Genomic DNA, 19,891 nt, shown 5'->3' on the forward strand with positions numbered 1-19,891 from the left:
AAAAAAAGCTTCTCTCCCCCCTGCCTTTTCACAAGTCTTTAGTCATTATGCTACGTATAAACCAGATGGACGAATATATTAAAAATTGTTTTTAAACCACAGATTGAGAAAGGGTGCCAGGATTTTCTACCAAAAATGTGGCACTGATTCTAAAATCTGTTGACAATTTTAGAAAGTTTCTTCTGGCAAAAGAGCTCTATTAGTGTCTCCTCTCTTCCAGGAAAATAAGAAAAACCTTTATCTAAGTCATAAGTTAATTAGCTTCTAAGCTATAATTGAGAATCTCAGTATAAATATATTAATTTTCCTAGGAATGGTAGTTGGGGCCTAACAGAATCATCCATAATGTGAGAAAAACACAGTTTAAAATAAAGGCTATGACTCTTTCTTGCGTCTGTGCTTGAGTCCTGCCAAAGATTAGTGTGTCAAAGATTTTAATTACAGCCATTCCAGTCAAGTCTTTGAAAATCTATTTAGAATTTAAATTTCAGTTATTTTTCCCAAATGAGGAAAATCAGCACCACATGCACTTGAAATTAGGTTTCCCCTTATCTTGCATAAAATGTTGGCGCATACGGCAAGGCAGCTTTCTCAGCATGCAGAGTGTAGGGTTTCCAGAGCATCTCAAGTCCTTGCGATAAGTTTCTGACAATGCTGGTTTTGGTAATTGCAGATATATGGGTTTGGTGTTGACAATGAAAGAAACTCAAAACCTACTTTTATTGAAAGTAAATTTGTTTCAAATGCCCTGAGAGAATTAGAAGAAATTCTGAATACCTGTGATAAAAATAAACACCTTAACATTTCCCTTTAAATAATTGTATGTGTTATGACTGGACAAAAAATTATTATTCCTACTTCACTATAGGCACTATAGGGCATATATAAAACTTCCACCCACATCCATCTATATTTTATATATCCATATAAAACCTCCATCCATAAAATAGCTCTTCTCCCATGAGAATGACACTTTGCCAAATTTTGGCTCCCTCCACGGTGCTTCCAGCAATTCCAGGGAGCCTCTTTGGGGAGCCAGGTTCCTGTGCTCACCTGTTGGCCACACGTAGCATTACAGTCACCCCGAAATGACCTGATAACACTGTTCAGTTTCCACATTCTGCTGTATAAGGGCATTTTTCTTGCCTTAAAGGTAAGTGCATGGCACGTTAAAGTCACCGCTATTCTATCTATTGCATTGTGAAATACTAGAGCAAGCCATTTGAGTGCCAAGTGCTGCAGCAAGGCTTTAAATATCATTAAGGGAGTTTTTTAGAGTGTGGTTGCTCTTTATTGAGGAAGCACCTGTTACACACATTTACGGAAAGGGCACTGAGGGCAGAAATTAGGCCTCTTGCACCCTTTGCAGAGTGCTTTCCCTTGGGGGGACGTCCTGGCCAGAAGGCATGCTGGGCACTCAGTGGCATGAGTTGGAGCAGGAGATGTAGTTGAGTGTAGGTGTCCTTGCATTTGCCACCCAGCAGTATTCTCCTGCCTTTTGGAGGGTTATTGGCAGTCATGTCCTTCATTTTTGTTTTTTGAGACTTGTCTCCGACCCAATGATCTTTCCAGTTAAATGAGTAAAACTCTTCGTTCTCAGCACAGTGCTTTTCTGCACATAGGAGATTATTTAACAATCGTGACAGCTTCATAGTATTTTGTCCTGGCCAGTAGTCTAAGCAGATGCATTGTTGTCTTCCTGAATCCAATTTGTAACAATAATGTTTTTTCTTACTGTGTTTCTGGAACCAATTTGACTACTTTCCCTTCCCTTTCTCTGCTAGGACATCTCAGAGAGTGCTCTGCCCTGCCTGCGATTGGTTGTCTTCTCTTTGCCTCCTTATGCTGCCAGTACTCAGAAAATGTCCTTTTTCTGTCATAGTGCTGAGAAGGGATGTGGTTGAGCATTTTAAAGGCAGATAACATCTGCAGTGAGCGGCTGGTACAGCTCAGCCATGTTTTGGGAACAGGTCTGTAGAAGATTCATGTGTAGACTAAAGCTCATTTATGTGATAGACCAGTAAGAATCTTGGGCAGCTTTTCTGCATGAGACTTTCATGCTAAGGAAAAAACAACAAAAACTCACATGTAAAATTCTTTGGGCCACTTGATTCATTTGATTCATATCCTCTGTATTTTCAATTTCAAAGCTATTTAGGAAGACATTTGCACAAGCATAAAAGTTCTCTTTAACTAAAGTCAACCAATGTGTTTTTTCAATGAACTAGAGCTCATAAGAAAGATTCAAACATTAACTGTGTAAAGAAGGCAATTAGTGTTTGTACAATATATTGAAAATTAGCCCTAGGCATACTGGAAAAATACATGTTTTAAACATGTATATTTTTCATCCAGTTCCATAGTTTATATTAGATCTGGACATAGATGCTTCTAAAAGTTACCATATTAATTCAGGCTGTGAAAGACATTGTAATGGTCTATAAAAAGTTGGGATTTTTACTATAATGTAGTTGGTCTTACTCTGTATATTTAATCACTCAAGGGAAAATCCTATTCTACTGCTGCAGTATGTCAAGGAAGCTTATCTGCATATAAACAGCAAAAAGAGACCTCTCTTGAGTTACAAAGCTTTAACGTTTGTAGTTTAAAAGTTGAGCATTTCTAAAAATGCACTATTTATGTCATTCCGATAAAAAGAGATACCCCATTCTCTTTGGTACCGAGTGATACTTTCAATAGGTTTTAAAGCTGTCATAGGAATAGGAAAAAAGCTGTCATAGTCACAGGAATCAGTGGAAAAGTTTTGTTTTTATAACTGTGGAGGGTCCAATTGCAGGGAGCAACTACCACATTATTTTTCTTGAAGATTGTGCATCCATTATCTTGAGTGTTTTGGCTACAGTTTGATAGGAAATAGGTCAGGAGAAGGACCATTTTCCTGAGGGGGGAGAAACAGGAATCGAGGCAGCCAAAGGAAGAGTTCCAGTTAGAAACTCGAGGACATTTTCAGAAAACATGAACGCACCCACAGTCTACTAAGGGAAATACAACTTTTATTTCCACGCTTGTATAGCCTTTGTTTCTCTTAGGACAAGGTGCAGACCAAAAGAAATGGTTTGGGATGCTCTGGTGCTGTGATGGGCACAAATGTAGTTTCTGTGGTAGGTTATTTTAAAGCATTTGTTGTTCTTATTAATTATTATGGTGTATATATAGAGAAACCTTTCTAGAAGACCAGCTGAAACTTTTATTTGTTCCCACAAGAGCACCCACTAGAGTGGAAGTGGGATTTAGGTGCAAGAGTGTAGTGGTTTGCCTTAACATGTAGAAAAGAGCATATGGTTTTGGTAATAGGCTCATAAGAGCAATTAACCTCATAGCACACTCATTTGTTAGACTCAGTTGTTTATAAACTAGGTAATAAAGATATTTTAACATGGTATAGCTTTATAGGAGGTTAGTGGAGTCAGGCTGCATTTTTTAAGTTAGCACCTGTTAGTATTCAGGTGAAGGTATAAGTGATAGCAACAAAATCAGCAGAGGATAAAATATTTAATGTTATGTAGTGTATCTAACCAATGAATATAAGTCACAAATGTATAATACATTTTATAAAGAAAGAAAAATATGTTAAAGGTTTTCATTAGAAGAGGGACTGTTTTCACAGGATGCAGTCACATATCTGTCATTCCTCTTGTTCTTGTCACCTTGCAAGGATTATAATGTAATCAGTTTCCATGCTCATTTCATGTTAAAAAGAGTTTTAAACTTGCCTTCTTGATGTTGTACAAATACACAGTGTTTCCCTATAATAGCTTATATGCTCTTGCTCAGGAGGATGAACCTTATATAAAAAAAGTATTTCTTTCAACATCAAGTACCATCGCTGTCTCTTTTTTGTTGTTGTTGTTGTTTAAGGACTGATAGAAATTAACTCCCTTCCTGCACAAGTTCCAATTTCTCTGTTAGGAACTACTGATTTGGGAAACAGAGCTTGGGCACAAATAAGCCAGTGGCCTGCCCCACCAAGTACCCACAGAAAGGCTCCTTTGCCTTTGTTTTGTCTGCTCCTTGCACTGCAAGTTCTGTGCTTCTGCCAGCCGTTATTTTCCCCTGGGTACCCTGCTGTGAAGTCAAGGGGTGCCAAAGGTCTTTGCTTGCAGGTATTTTGGTTTCCAGGTTGGGGGGTATGATGATGGTATTTTTTATTTGATTCTGCAGCTTCTGACAACCTGGTTTTGGGCTGTCTTCTGTCTGTTTATTGACAGTGTCCCAAGAGAGACCTCAAAATCAGTTCAATTTTGGATTTAATTTTAGTCATGTAAGATATCATATATTGTGGTTATTAATGTTTTGTCTGTTGTTTTTCATTTACTGTTATTTGTCTGATTTTTACTTGGTACTTTGGCTACAGAGATTTTTATTGAATTTAGCTAGTGATATCCCTAATGAGTTGCTGCTGGTTTTTCTTTATCCTGAATTTCTAAGTCAATACAACATTTGCGGGGCTGGAAGGACAGAGGCTTCCAGATTTGCAGTCTTGTTTTTTTCTGTTTCATTGGATTGACTGAGCAACGTATTTGCTGGTGCATCATTCCTCGAATATGAGAACTCTTTTGCATTATTAGACTTGACAGTGTTTAAACAATGCTAATTCTCATATCCAGCTGGCTTTTCAATTGATTTCTGTGCTCTGTGTTGCTGCGTAAAACAAGCTGGAACATTAAAGACATCTTACATGCTACCCTCTGGAGACTTGTCTTCCTTTTAGAGAAAAGTCAAATAAGTACAAAATTTGCTGGGCTTTCTCCTTTTGTTTTCTGCTGGATCTTGAAATGATGTGTCAGTGTATTGACAAATTTTATACGTGTTAAGATGCTAATTTAAAAATTATACATTTAAAAAGCAGTATTCATTTTAGAGTGAGATTTGCTAGATTGCTCATTTGTTTACAGAACTAAGCATGTGTCTCTTTCTTCATCAAAAACAAAATATACTACCTTTAAAATTATGTTTAAGATGTACATAAAATTGCCATTTTAACCCAGCTAAAATCTTGCATATTTAAAATTTGATTGCTAAACAGCCAAAAGAACATTGACAGATGTTAGTCATTTGTTTTGCACGTTCACTTTTCACAGTATCGAGGCAGCCTGCTGTTCTGAGCTAAATATTGAAATCAGAATTCCTGGGAGAGTGAGGGGTAAAGCATTTTCTGTCCCGTAAACATCATTGTTGAAGTCACACCTTTCGGCAAATCAAAGCCTTAAAACATATGCTTCTGAAAAACTAATTTGCTCTGCTCTGTAGCAGTCTGTAGTTCATGTGGGATGAGGGAAGCTGTGCCGAGCTCTCCTGCTATTTCCTGTGTCCCGTGCTTCAACCACTGCGACCAGGGCATGCGGTGACTTCTGCCATGACTCTGCTTCCAGTTCTTTAGGGGCCGCTTAATTTCACATGAATGTAAGCTAATTGGGAAATGCTAAATATCTGAAGCCCAAACTTGGGTCCTTGTCCACAAGTCCCCATACACTCAGGTAAGCCAGCAGCTGGCGAGGACGGCAGAGTACAGGTTTGGGGCTGCCAGTTCTCCTGGTTCAGATGAGGGCAATGGCCTCTCATAACTGCCTGCTCACAGGGGAGGAGCGGGGCCTGGTTCGAAACGTCAAGGAATCAGTGCTTTCTGATGGAAATACTTAACATTCTTGGCTGGGATCTCTTCTATGATCTTCTCTTTTTGCACAAAAGCCATGTAGCCTTCCCTCATATTCTTTTTCGCCTCTTGAAGCATTTGCTGATATCGGTTTAACACAGTGTTGTGAAACTCCATGTGGTGCATGCAAAGTTACTTGGGGTCATTATAAGAAATGCTTTATGAATAATAAATGTTTTGATCACACAGTAGTTAATTCAAGCTTTTTTTTTTTTTCATTTTTAATTTTCTACAGCTGGTCTAAAAATCCAGAAGAATGGAAGTTTCAAAAAACAAGACAAACCTGGCTTCTCTTGCACATGTATGACAAAGAGAAGGTTTGTATTAACAGTAGGTTTTTTTCAGAATTATAATGTTATACGGTTTAATAAATTAGTTGTAGTTATTGTTTATTAATTAAAAGTTATTAGTATTATCCATGCACTTTTCTAATATTTGTTACTAATTAATAAATCGATTACGATGTTTTAACTAAAATGCTTAACCATTTTAATTGCTTGTAATTTAAATTTATGTTTTGGGGGTGATCATTCTTCTGTGTATCCTAGAGATTTACACTTGATGCATGTGAAACATAGAAAGGATTGACATTTTATATAAACCTGAAGCTATTCCCTGAAGTGGGAATATATTTGAACTGTGTCCTTTATTTGAATTTCTGAATGTGGAACCCAGTGCTGTAAGCTACGGTTCTTGTATTGCTTCAGATAGCTCCGGCTCCATGGAAGATGTACAGACATATTGCCAAAATGTTAGAATAGCTTTCTCATTAAAATATGAGTGAAACCTTATGTTGATTGTAAAAAGCATAAAGTATAACCAGAAGCTAGGCTTGCATCATCACTGAAATCCATTCATTTCATAACTTAAAAAACAACCTAGATTTAATTTCCAACAAGCATCTGACCATTGTAGTACTGAACAGAGGATTTCAGATCATTAATTTTGTTGTGCAATAGAGCAAACATCTAGCCGTTTGCACAGTGGCTTACTTATTGATTCATTTAGTTGACATTCACTCAGGTTTTGCTGACTTTTTGTGTGCACTTGGACATTTAAGCATAACAATCTTCCTGACCCAGATTACTCTGCAGCTCTTAAGCCAACCACATGACATAGGGTGTTACCTTTACGATTAAAAGTACTTTAAGAGAACCATATAATTAAAACGAGAATTTCATGAACGCAAATATGTTCACACAGTGTAATACTTTAAAAAGATTAGTTACAGAATACAAATTTGTTAGTAGGTATCTATGTTGTTTGCACTGTCTTTTATTCTTAAGTGTCTCCTTTAAAAGTCTTTATCAACTTTTTGAAATCAATGTGTGCTCTTTAAAGCTACCTAGAAATTGTTTTATAGGCAGAATGACGTTTTTGCTTTTTTACCTGTTTACTTTGGGATTTGTTTTGAAATATACTGGGAAATAATTAACTACGAGTAGATTTTTTTTTCATAAATCAAAATACAGTTTTAATCCGTATTTCTCAACATTGAAATGAAAGCTTCCTTTCTAGTGTTTTTTTTTTTTTTAAATCTGATGAAAACATAATGATTTATTTATATTCACATATTTTGTACTGTTTAGTAATAGGAGATGCATTTAATATGAGCTTTAGATAATGATTAACATCTGCATTCAGATTCAGTAAAGTTAGCAGAACTGCTTGAGTGCTTATAATCAAACGTGATGAAGCCTTTTTCTTCATCAAGACTGGGGAGGGCAGACCGGCTTCTTTTGAATGTGTTTTTATACCCAAATCCAGCTTCCTGTCCATTACAGAATAAAATCTGTTGGTTATCCAAGCATGACTAAAATACAAAAGGAGACATGAGTTTCCTTCCTTCCTAAGCCACATCTTTGATCTCTTGGTGTCACTTGTATGCCTACTGAAAAGCCATGCCAAGAGGTAAATTAAGTTTCCTGTACTGATGCTCTCCTTTCTGTAGGAAGTAAGTTGAGGTTTTGTAGTCATTTACAATGTGAATTTATTTTTTAAGTCCCTTTAACATCCATCTGCTGGTTGGCTGACAGCTTCAAAGCCCAGCCTGTATACCTACGGTGTGCATACTTCTTCAGGATCCGGTACAAAATAAACGCTGCTTCCTCTGTTGATCTTTGTCATTTGGCACAGCACTTTTAGAAGTGACTACACAGATTGTCTTCAGCTTCTGGACAGCAAGTCCCTGGGGGGTTCTGAAGTTTCCTCAGAAGGTAACAGAAAAGCCAGCTCGGTGTCAGCAAGCTGATGCTCACTGTGCAGATATCTCTATTTGCCTTGCAGAATAGGTGGGCATCTGCAAGTCTAAAAAGTCTGAAAACTCTTGAGTTGCATAGGGTAATTTAAAAGCAATACCTGTTCTTTTCCTGCTGTTATTTCATAGTGTTTTCCCTTTTTTTCATGATGTCTTATAGTTCCTGAGCATTCAGGAGCTGACAGTAATTATTTCACTTGGGGATGTTTCCATATTAGCCAGTTCCAATGCATATTAATTACAGCAGAGGCAAGGTTGGTGTGCGAGAGACAAAAAGAAGCAAGAAAAAGGGCAAAATGGTGTAAACCAACAATAATAATAATAAAAAATCCCACTTGCCATCACTTCCACTGGCCAGAGCCATACTGAGAGATGTTAGTATCCAATTTCAAGCCTCCTCAAAAGCTGATCTTAGAGATGGACTGTGTTTCTTTTTGTAAAACCTCACCAAGAGTCCTTGAAATTATGATTATTTTTTTTACCGTATTTTAAGAATTAAGATGTTGATTCAACTAACTTTTTGCTGTCATTTTGTTGTTGTTGTTGTTGTTGTTGTCCAGTCCTTGCTATGGCCCTATTGTGTAAGTTAGGAGGAAAAGATGTTATCTTGTCTACATGTTCCTGTACTGGAATCTCTTGCTGAAAAAATAACAAATAACCATGTTACAGAAAAAATGCTTTATAGACCTCAGGCAAGCACACGTCTGTTTGCACACTTAGTGTTTTGAAGTTTAGAGTAGGCTTTTAATTCCCCCTTTAAGCACTTTGCTTAAATGATATAATAATAACTGTAATTCCATGCAGTGAAGTATGACTGTACCACAAGGCCCGAGAACAAGAGGCATAAATTATGTACATAATTTGGCTAAGGTTTGAAATCTAGAAATGTTGCTGAGCTTTAAAAACCCGACGCTGAGTATTGCATTAAAGGAGCACTGTCGTGCTGAAATCGTTTGCATCTGAACATTTTTGTCTGTTAGCAGCACATGTTTACTGTGTGTAAAAATGCTTTCAAAAATGTAGACGTTTTTCATTATTTTTCATTTTTTTTGATTCATATATTATAGCAACACTTCCTATATCATCAATTTCAGTGTTAGTCACTCTAAAATTAATATTTTTTGTATCTGAATTGTTTCCTTAACATAGGAGTGTTTGTGTGAAGAATTTAAAGGTTTTCCGTAGTGTATAAGTTATGAGGCTGGATGTAGACTTTAGTTTTGATTTACTACTCTGTAGTATCTCTGATTGATTAAGGCAGCGCTGGAATATTTTCTTCCTCTTCTTTGAGAGTGATAGAAGTTTTAGCGATCAAAGTTATGCTGCCAAATGGCGATGGAGAAATAAGTTGTAAATTAAGTATCTGTTGAAGCTCTGTCTTCTCTGAAATGTTGATACTTTGCAGAATTGAAACAGCCCTCACACAATTAGTCTCCAATCCTTTAAATACTTACGTATGTTTAACTTTACTCATGTTGAGTGTGCCTTTTAAAGTTATATGTGTAAGATTAAACATAAAGAAAAATATTTGTGGGATTAGGTCATTTTAACATCTGATTCACAGCTAAAATATTCTCTTATTGGCTGCAACTTGTTCCACAGATACACAACATAAAGTTAAGGTATGATTCAGTGTAGGTCTGTTCACCTAATACTTTTGAAAATGCATTGGTTTGAAATACTGAATAAATCATTGAAAAGTCTTTGCTAGGCTATTGCCAAGATTATTTAATGTAGTTGTATGTTGTACCAGATAAGCTAAAATTTAATCTATTGCTAGTTAATTAGAAAGGAAGTAAAATGGGGGTAATGGAACTGTAGATGTCTAAACTGCTTTTGATGTTAGACATATTAAAAGAGCCTATCAGTTTTAGTCAGCGTGATTTAAAAATTATTTCCATATGTCTGAATTCAATTTGTTTTTCAAATTAAATTCTATTCCTTTGTATAAGCATTCTGTCAAAGTCACAATCTGCTGTTTGCTGGTGGGTGGTATCTCATCTTAGCAAATAAATAATTTTGGCTGAGGGTGAGGATACTTAGAGCAAAATTCTTTCCTCAGACATGTGCATGCAGTTCTCCCTGGGTTTGGTAAGGTTTGCATGCATATTTCCAAAGCTAGGATTTGGCTAGTGCATTTTTTTCCTTCCAACAGCCCTCACAGGCTGGAGCTCTCTCTCAGGCAGTGTTTGCATTTGCTGATCAGCATTTCCACATCTGCTTAGCATTTCCCCTCAGATGCTTTGCCCATCTGAGCACATGACAGCTCTCTCACCATGGTCCATCCCTCCCGGCAATTCCAACACTGGCAAGAAGTGCTTCCATTAGGAGTGGGCATTGGGAAATGCAAAAGCCCGTGCAATTCTCCTAATTGTCTTTCAGGTGATGGTTTGACATGATTGTGAATGAACATTGAGAAGAAATAAAGGAAAATTTTTTAAATTCCTGCTTTGTTTGTTTTCTTTTCTTTAAAGGTTCCAGATGAGTATTTCACTATTTTACTGGATTATCTGCAGGGACTTCAAGGCAGCGCACGAGACACAACTGTGCAGAAAGCTGAAGCTCTTATGAAGGAGTTGGATGGGTCGGATGAAGAAGACCCAAGCATGGTGGAGAAGAGCGAGCGAATACGACAAGTTCTGCAACTGCTGTCCTGAGAATGTTTTTGAGTCTTGATGGTTGTCTGGTGGAGAGAAGGATAGAATGTCATACACAGATACTACAAATCAGTTGTAAAGACATATTTTGATAATGAATCTTTATACTAAATTTTCATATTTTGCAATTGTGTTTTCCAACTGCAATTATTTATCATGTTTTGAGGTGATGAAATCAAAACAGAACACCATATTGGATCCATAGACATGCTGTTTTGATTAAAAGTAATCTTACTGCGCATCTCTAGAAAAATAAACCTCTCTTTCTTGTTAGATTTTCTCCACTTCCCCATGTAATTAATGTTAAATAAGAGGAGCTTTGCAGTTCTTAATAAGAAGAGCAAAGCAACCAACAAAAGGCCTGGAGGTTCTTTTACAATGGCAGCTTTTAAAATTAACATACAGTACAGTGCCTGCTCAGCCAGCTGTAATCTATCACTTTCAGCTTTAGAAGTATGTCATTTGGATTTGGGAAAGATCATTTTCAGTCTGTTGAACACGGGTTGTATAACACAGTTGCTTATTAGTACTTCACGCAGTGATCTGGAGATACCATCAGCTTTGTTAGTTTTCCTTGTATATTTTAAAGGTTTCAAATGCTTTATGGCAATTGTTTAGATATTCAGATAATGTGCAGATGGGGACAGATCAAATCTTTCGACCACATGTAGTGAAATCATCTGATTGTACATAAACTTACGCTGTGATGAGAAGTGCCATGCTGCAACTTTTTGTGTATAGCCTGCCAAAGTTACATTTTTTTTCTTTCTCTTGTAATTGGCATCCAAAAGAGTTTATTTGTGTTCATTTGCTTTGACATGGGACATTTGTCTCCTGTGAATATGCTGAAAATGAGGCTTTCAAGTAAAAAACAAGGACATGAATTACTCAAAAGTTGGATGATTGGCTTATTTAGTAACACTTGTCTTCAGACAGTGTTCTTGACCCGATTCTTTAATCTTTCTGCAAACGTTGTTCTTGCTTTATTACTAACAACAGTATGAAATGTATAGTATTTTGGAAGAGTAGCTGTCTTTGGGAATTACTGCTTTAATTTGGGTGGGTGAAGGAGGGGAGAATCTATGGATATACTGGCCTAATTTTTCAATAAGCATTTGAGTAGATTTGACAGCCCTCACAGTCATGGATTACCACAAATCTTTAAAAGTATGAAATGTATTACTAGTAACAAATAACTTATGCTTTCTGACTTATTAAAGATGATGTTTTCAGCTGAAAAAGACTAGAGAGCAGCATGCCCTGCTTTAACACAATAATTGCGATGGAGTTAACACAACCGTGAGCAGACTGCAGCAGAAGTGACCAGCCTCTGTCAAGCTGCTGATGGCTCAAAAGCATTTCAGGATGACAGTTGGATGTGGGCTGTGGAGCTAGCTCCCTCGGAGGATGCATGCAGTGTCAAAGCAGGGATTTCCAAAGGGCTAGAAGAAAGGATGGCACAGGTACAATGCAGAAGGAAGGAAGACGTTCAGACAGGTATGAGGGAAGATCACAGATGAGTTGATGCTCTCAGTGAAGAGTAAGCTTGGGCAAATGAGGGGAGAAATGGCAGAAGTATAAGACAGAAATGCAGGTTTTCACAAAGGTGAGTGAGCTCACTTGGAGGACCACCCTAATATTGTAGCTGTCAATTTAAATGATCTCGTTTCTTCCCATGTCCCTTTTGCCTTCTCTTTTTCTACCACTGGTAAGGTCACGAGCTGGAAAGATCTTTCTGAGTCCTAAGGCTAATAGAACTGAGTTTCCAGTGCAAAAGTCAGTGAAAAGGGTCTGTAATAAAGGGAAGTGATACTGACACAAAGTGAACTGGTACAAGATCTTGGGATCTTCTGTTTTATGCCTGAGAATATGCAGCTGAGAAAACCTGTTGTTAGTAGAAGCAGAAGCAGAAGCTGATGCTTTTTTCTCCCCATGAGAAGGAAAGATGAATTTCTAAGGGATTATGTTTTCAAAGTGTCTTCTTGTGATTTTATGATTGCATTTTAGGTGTCAGAGAAGACTGTGTGTTCTGTCTTAGATATTTGAGAATCACCACTTTTCTATTACACAAAAACGTGTGTCCTCATTGTGCACTTCTTATACCTTGTGGCTTAAAAGCACAGCACACTGCAAGCATATTCTGGAAAAGACTTGTAAAACAGATGGCAAAGGTAAGGCCCGGGTGAAAAGATGTGAACCTTTTATCAGTATGATAGATATGGCAAGATTTTGCCTTTCTTGAACCTTTGTTCTGGCTATATGCAAATGCCATCAAGATTAAGAATGTCATATTTCTTTTTACATCAATTAATATTAAAAGCATGTAGGGCCTGCCAGTCTGGAGTCCATGTGAACAATAACATGGGGAATAGAGCAGCTAGAGCCTCTCGGCACTGCAGTCTCTGTTCTCTTCTCCAGCTCAGTTCCAACTTTCACTTCAGTGCTACCAGTTACTGGGTGAAGGGCATTGTCTTAGGCTTTCACTTCTTACAGTTACGGGAAATTCAGAAACTAACAAATAAGGTGTCTGCTGTTCTGGTGGTGTTTGGTAGAGAAAGCAATGTATCTGCCACATGACTCTTCGTGTGTGGCCAGCAGCGTCTGGAAACAGGTTAAAAGGCTTGTGGAATTTCTGCTTTGTGTTGTTACTCTACATGACATGGGCTTTAAATCTCAGCTGGAAATATTGTAAATATGTTCTTATACTTGGTGTTGTAGTATAAATAGCAAGGGACACTTAAATGGCATTTCACCTTTTTACTTTTCTCCTCCTCTTGAATCTTCAACTAGTAGGAAAAAAATTCATCTTCCAAACACCTATGAAATACAAAAGTAAGCACGTTTCTGCGAGGTATGTGTTGTTAGGCCCATTTAAAAGATGCAATTGTGAGGACCTCAACACAGTGTGCAAATTCAACAGCCTCTCTGGCAATTGAATTCTGTCTCTTCAATACGTGAACCACCAGGGCAGCTTCTGTTTCCTGCTCAGCTTGGGATTTGAATCTAGAAATTTGGATTGTATAATGAATAAATTTAGTAGGATTTCCTTCATGATATAGCTTAAAATATGTATTTTAATTTATTAAATGTATAATGGTTACTATTGAATTCCTGAACCTGGTCAAAGCTGTGCAGGGAGTGACAATCTGTCACTTCATTCATTTTATTCTGTCTTTTAATCACCTAGAATTTTACAGTTTTAACATTAGTTGTAGTTTAGCCAATCATATGGATACAGATAGGACAAAATGGTGTCTGGGTTTCTGTTTAAATGTCTGCTGTGTTAATAAAACTTGAATCCAAGGCTAGAAGTAGCAGTGTACAGTCTGACAAATTACATCGTCATCTGCCTAGTCTAATTGTCTTCTAGTTGGGCTAATCTGCATTGTGTAGCTCCAACTAGAAGAATTCCTATCTTAAGAGAATGCTGAAGTCAGGGCTTCTAGGCAGAATAAAGGAACATTAATTACTCAAAATTGCTTAAAGCTGGAACTGTGCCTCTAATGACAGTACTAATTACTCAAAATCTGACGATGTAAAAAGTTCCCTTTAATTTGGCTGATCCTTGCCATGGATTGTATATCTTCCTGGCTCTCCACTGTCTGCCCACAATTTTAATTTGTTATCACCATTGTAAAATTACTGAGTAAATGAATTGTCTCTTCTTATTTGGAAAGGATAGATCATAGCTGTTGAATGTGTAGTTTATTTCCATATTTTGTCCCCCTGGATAAGAGCTCTGCTGTGGTTTTGTTAATTTTAAAGCAACGTGACTCTTGTCTCATCACCTACCATTGCAGGTAGCTTAGAAATGCACTTCTTGGTTCAGACTTGATAGCTCTTTTGTTTGTTTGGTTGGTTGGTTGGTTGGTTGGTTGATTTTGTCATTTTCTTTAATTTTGCCACTGAGTCAGAGTCAGAAAAAGCAATAATAAGAGATTTAAGTTGCAAAGTCAGCGCTCAGAAAATTAGAAAACATAAGAACGGAAATTGTCTATGTAATTTTAATTTTACTCCTTCATGCATTTGTAATATAGTGTATCAGTACTGTATTTTCCATTACATATAACTGGTAAGTCATTTATTCAGTGTTTTCTAGCAATTCTGCTGCTATTCTTATTTTCAAAATTTAGTTCTACGAAGTGGTATTCAAGCTAGAGAAGTCACTTTGCTTTGTGGATTAGATCCTACAGAGAAGAAATTAGTAGGAACTTTCCTATTCATTTCACTAGGTGTAGCAGCTGGTCACCGAATTTTCGTCACAAGCATTCCCTTTAAAACATGTTTTAATATTTTAATTCATTTACAGTCAAAATACTGAATTGATGTTACTTAATTTAAACCCAGTTTTGTTGACATAAAACTTTCCAGTGGCTTATTCTCGTTTAGTCTTTGGTTTCCCGTTTAGTCTTTGGTTTCCTTTCATGTCTTCCTTTCTGTATGGCTCAATGAGCTAGTTATTTCTGCCTCTGCAAATAGGAATATTAGTTGTTTACAGTGATTCCAGTCATACAAGGACACAATTAAATGTCCTTCCCTTTGCAGCACAAGCTTCTTTTAGCCGTGATTTATAATTACATTCTATTTTAATTTCTTCATAAGAACTTACGTAGTCAACAGCTTAATATGGTCAAAAATAATTGTTTTTTAAATTATGTTTTTTTCCTGCAGTGAGTGGGAACTACCGCACTAAATAAAACTAATGAATAAGTGAAGGGGGAAGGGCAAAGTAAAACAGTGGTTTATCTTTCTTTGTCAAAACAAAGCTGAATAAGAAGCTTGTCCTACTAGGAAGGTTTGGCTGATGTTACAGACACGGAGGGAGGGACCTTAGGATAAAAACAGAAGAGCAGTCATACAGTTGCTCTTACTGATTTTTCTTTTTTTTCCTGCATACAGAAAATTTTTGGCATTCTCCAACAAAACCCACAAACACACCTACGTCAAAAATTTAAATAGGTTTTGAAATCAAATACTTGAAGGTCAAGAAATGCCACATGTATATAAATGGCCAGAAGAATTCTAATTCTACCTCTCCGGGCCTCCAACCTGGAGACCGAATGAAAGGGGATTGTGTTAGAAAGAAACAAGCAAAAACCCCCAAAGTATGTGAGCGCATTGTTGAAGATTGTTACCAATCATGCTTCCATGTGCAGCAAGGAGGACTTACATTTCCTATTTGTTTTAGTTATTTGGATTTTTAAGATAGTTTGTTGATAATTGAAGTATCACATAGCCTTTTGCTGTTACAACTGACATCTGTTTTCTTCATGGTCCCATTGTATTTATAAAACCATAAGCCTTGGGACACGGTCTGCCACTCTCATTTGCTTATAAATAGTTAGGGCTAGCTGTGGCCCTGTGAAAATAATCATTTGTTGTTGAGCTCCTTTGGACCAAAAGAAGGATGTTGAAAGTGCGTGTTTCCCTGTACTCTTCTAGAGATATAACAGGCTCTGGCAGCATCCTTTGTATCAGCCATGCCTTCTTAAGCTCCATGAAATTGCCCAAATGTGGTACAGCGTTGCTTTGTAGGAATTTGCCAGGCGACCCATGGCTCTTATCTGTAGAGCATTTTGAGACACGAGGCCGCAGGGTCTCAGCACCCACAACAACACCTTCCTTGGCCTCGCCACACATTTTCAGTCTTGGGCTATTGAGACTTGCAACCATTTTATTTGTCTACTCCTTTGTGGTCTTAATTTGACTAAACAAACTGGTTTACAAGTTCTTTTGGCATACTGAAAGCTTGAGCTGCAGCCATGGTTTCTCTCTGGTAGCATAGCTACGTGTAAATAGACTTTATGGATTTTACAGCTAGTGCTCTTTATTAGAAGCAGAAGCTCTCGCAGGATCCTGGAAATGACTGACCATTTACCCTGATTTACCTTGTTAAACAAGATGGGTATTTCCATGAGCTGTCACAAATGCATGCCAGCAGATAGACAGGACTGCAGCGAGCCAAGAAACCAAGTATGGGCATCGAGCATACCAGAGGGCAAGAGTGACACTCAGGAATGTAACCTCCTGAAGTTCCCTGGTTAAGGCAAGATGCCACCTGGCACGACTCCTGGCTGCTGTAAGTTTAAAAATAACAAATAGCATCCCTATTACATAAGGAAATCTTTTGTCCGTGTTTAATGGGGCAATTTGATAGGAAGGAAAGAATAAACATGTAGCTTCTCTGAACTCTTACTTGTGGTTTCTGCTCAGGGCCAAAACAACTGAAAATACCACGGCTGATTGTAAGCAGGCACCCGCACACAAACCGCTGGCGTTGAACAGATGAAATCAGTGAGAAATTCCAGTGTCTGAGCCTGCTCATCAGTGGCATCCCCCCAGTTCACTGCCCTGGTGCCAGCTCAGCCTCAGGAAGGACTTCAGTGCCTTTAGTGCTGATGGTGTTACCAGAGCATAAATACCTCCAACGTGTGTGCATAGCCAAAGCAGCCTGTAAGCCTCTGGATGGCCGCAGTGCCTCGGTCACATTCTGCTCCTTGTCACCATCAGATAGATAATGAAGAAGTGGCTGAAGGTATTGTGGATGAAATTGAAACTTTCCCCAGTGGTATAAGCTGTTTTCACCCCAGGCCAGGTCAGTACAGCTGTTACATGATAACCCTTACCAATATTTCTGGGAAGCTTCCCAGGTCTGTGGATAGCAGATGGTCCTCACACTTCTCTTCTAGGTCCTCGGGTCTACCCACACCCTCTGTTGTCCCAGAACAGGCTGCTTCCACCACCCATCTTTTTGTAACAAAGTGCTTTCTGGTGCTCCTCTCTTCACTGAGGAAGGCAGAAGGCATTTGAGATTTAAAGGCCTCAGGATATCCTAATCTGTAAGAACTGAATTATCCTTGTTTGGAAGAAGTGATGCTGTCTGATCCTCATCCCAGGCTGTGCTGACTGGTAGAGGTCCTGGAGGATGGCAGAAATTACTTGAACTCTTTTAAAACTGTGCTGGGTGACTGAAAAGCCTGACCCTGCATGGAGCCTCCTCCCTGTCCTGTGGTGCAGCGGGCTCCTTGTACAGCTCGTGCAGGGCACACACCTCTATCACAACAACCTCAGCATGTTGTTGGGTATTTTTGTTCTTACAAAGAAGAAAAAGTTTTAAGTAATTCTGATTTCCAGTGGTTTTAGTATGCTGTTTAATCTCAAAGATGGAAAACCTGCCGTGGGCAGATGACTGCATTATGGATATGGCACAAGTGCCCTCCTTTTCTTCCTGTACGAGCTCCTGAGCAGGTTACAACTTCAGCTGGTGGGTGGAAATGTTCAACTGACTGAATTAGCAAAGGAGATGAGGAGGAAACTGGTTTGTCGAAGTTAGAAAATGCAGAAGTTAGCTTTTATTTCCAATCAGGATGGCTATTTTCCAAATAGGCCAGATTTCCCCTCGTCCTCTTCAGGGCAAGATGAAATGGCCTCAGGCTCTGCCAGGGGAGTTTTAGGGTGGATACTAGGAAAAATGTCTTCACAGAACGGGTTGTAAGGCATTGGATCAGGCTGCCCAGGGATGTGGTTGAGTCACCGTCCCTGCAGGTATTCAGAAGATGTGTAGATGTGGTGCCTAGGGACATGGTTTAGCGGTAGACTTGGCAGTGCTAGGTTAACGGTGGGACTTGATGATCTTGATAATCTTTTCCAAGCGAAAGGATTCTGTGATACAGCTATCTGGGGTCTGAGTCTGTGATACTGAAATAAAACTCCTTCAAAAATGATCACCTGTGCAGCAATTTGGCATGAAACCAAATTGTGCTTTATTATACCGTATTTTCTTTTGCACAGCCAAGGGTGCAGACTGCAGAGCACAGTCTGCATGAGGAAAACCACAGCAAACTTGACAATTGTTTCCAGAGATTGGTTCAGACTTAGAAAATATTCATTGGTGCTCTCAAATAAAATCAGGGGGTTCCCCCTTTTTTTTCTAAATCCCTTTTTATATTATTTCAGCTGTCTTTGGACAAAGAAAGGAAAAAAAATAAGCACAGAGAGATCAGGATCACATCTTTGATGTTGTTTAATAAGAAAATAGTGACTTTTGTTGATTTATTCAGTTAATGTGGAGTAGGCATTCCCAGTTTTTGTCATTTTGTGTGTGTGTGTGTGTCCCAGTGGAAGACGAAAACATGGCAGGTGAGTGTGGGTTTGTGTTGTTCCCGACACAAGTGGTATAGATGGTTGCTTCTGCAAGAGAAGAATGAGGGGAATGTGACCAATGCAGTCCTGCAAACAGCACAGCCGGTGTGTGCACTTTTCTGCTCTGCCTGTGCTGATGCTCCCCTTTCCTTTAACAGAACAGCGTTTCACTCAGCAGAGTGGATCAGTCAACCTTTATTTGCATCGCTGCTCTGGTAGTGGGGCTTGTATACCTTGTAAAACTGCTTTAATAGTCAAATTAAACTTTTGACCTGCTATACAGCTACAAGCCACTGGTGTTTGGAGCCCTGCGCAGGAATGCTTCAGAGGATGCTCTGTGGACCCCGGCAGCAGGCCTGGTGTGGGCAGCTGAGCTTAGGTAATGGAGAACACAACTTTGTGCTTCAAATACATTAAACAGGAAGCAAATTTCACTGTAATGTTGAACTGTGTGAATGATGATTGAAAATGGCAACAGCAGCATGCATGCCCTGATGCTAGAAATTGCTGATGCTTGGTTTGTTGTATTTTTTAGAGAGCTGAAATATATTTCCAGTTCAACCAGTGACAGGAAGATTATCATCAGTCCTGTGGAACATTTTGCTGCAGAGATTTGAAAATGACAAGGTACCATGTTGTGCTGCTGCAGCCCTACCGATTAAAATGTGCTGTAACTTCAGTTTTTGTTTTTTTTTTTCATACTTGATAAAATAATTGTTGTGGGGAAGGAAAACAGATGTCTCAGCTGGCTTATCTAGAAAACACTGCCATTTCTCTTAGGCACAACCTTTACCCAGGTCATCTTATCTTTCTTGCAATTCAACTAGATCATTATAATGGGCACCAACTTGACATTCTCTTGAAACGGATTCAAAATCCTGCCCAAGCCATTTTATGGATAGAAGAAAGTAAAAGGCCTGTAGTCCTGTTCTGATTGTCAGGTTGCTCTGGCTATAATTCAAGTCATTAAGCTTAGCATATAAAGCCCCTCGTAATCCAAGTCTTAAGAATCGGAAAGGTCACTTGTGGTCCACTAATCCTGAATAGTAAATGTGAAGAGTGAGTGGTGACTGTTTTGATCCTAAACCACCTCTTAAAATAAATGCTGGTCTCTGCCCCAAAAGCACATGCATGTTATTTCAGCATGGTCCAAGAGGCCTT

At 38.5% G+C, this 19,891-nt stretch overlaps 1 protein-coding gene across 3 annotated transcripts in view; it reads left to right on the forward strand.

The window, feature by feature from the left end:
- C14H7orf50 (chromosome 14 C7orf50 homolog) overlaps positions 1-12,406 on the forward strand; it is a 125,946-nt gene extending 113,540 nt beyond the window's left edge. For all 3 annotated transcript variants that reach the window (XM_035339260.1, XM_035339261.1, XM_035339262.1), the window contains 2 exons: positions 5,910-5,991; positions 10,406-12,406. In XM_035339260.1, coding sequence (XP_035195151.1) covers positions 5,910-5,991; positions 10,406-10,588 — 265 coding nt within the window. In that variant the 3' untranslated portion in view covers positions 10,589-12,406. The remainder of the gene's footprint in view (positions 1-5,909; positions 5,992-10,405) is intronic.
- The last annotated feature ends 7,485 nt before the right edge of the window (positions 12,407-19,891 follow it).

Source organism: Oxyura jamaicensis, chromosome 14, assembly GCF_011077185.1.
Source record: "Oxyura jamaicensis isolate SHBP4307 breed ruddy duck chromosome 14, BPBGC_Ojam_1.0, whole genome shotgun sequence".
In the NCBI taxonomy this organism is placed as follows: domain Eukaryota; kingdom Metazoa; phylum Chordata; class Aves; order Anseriformes; family Anatidae; genus Oxyura; species Oxyura jamaicensis.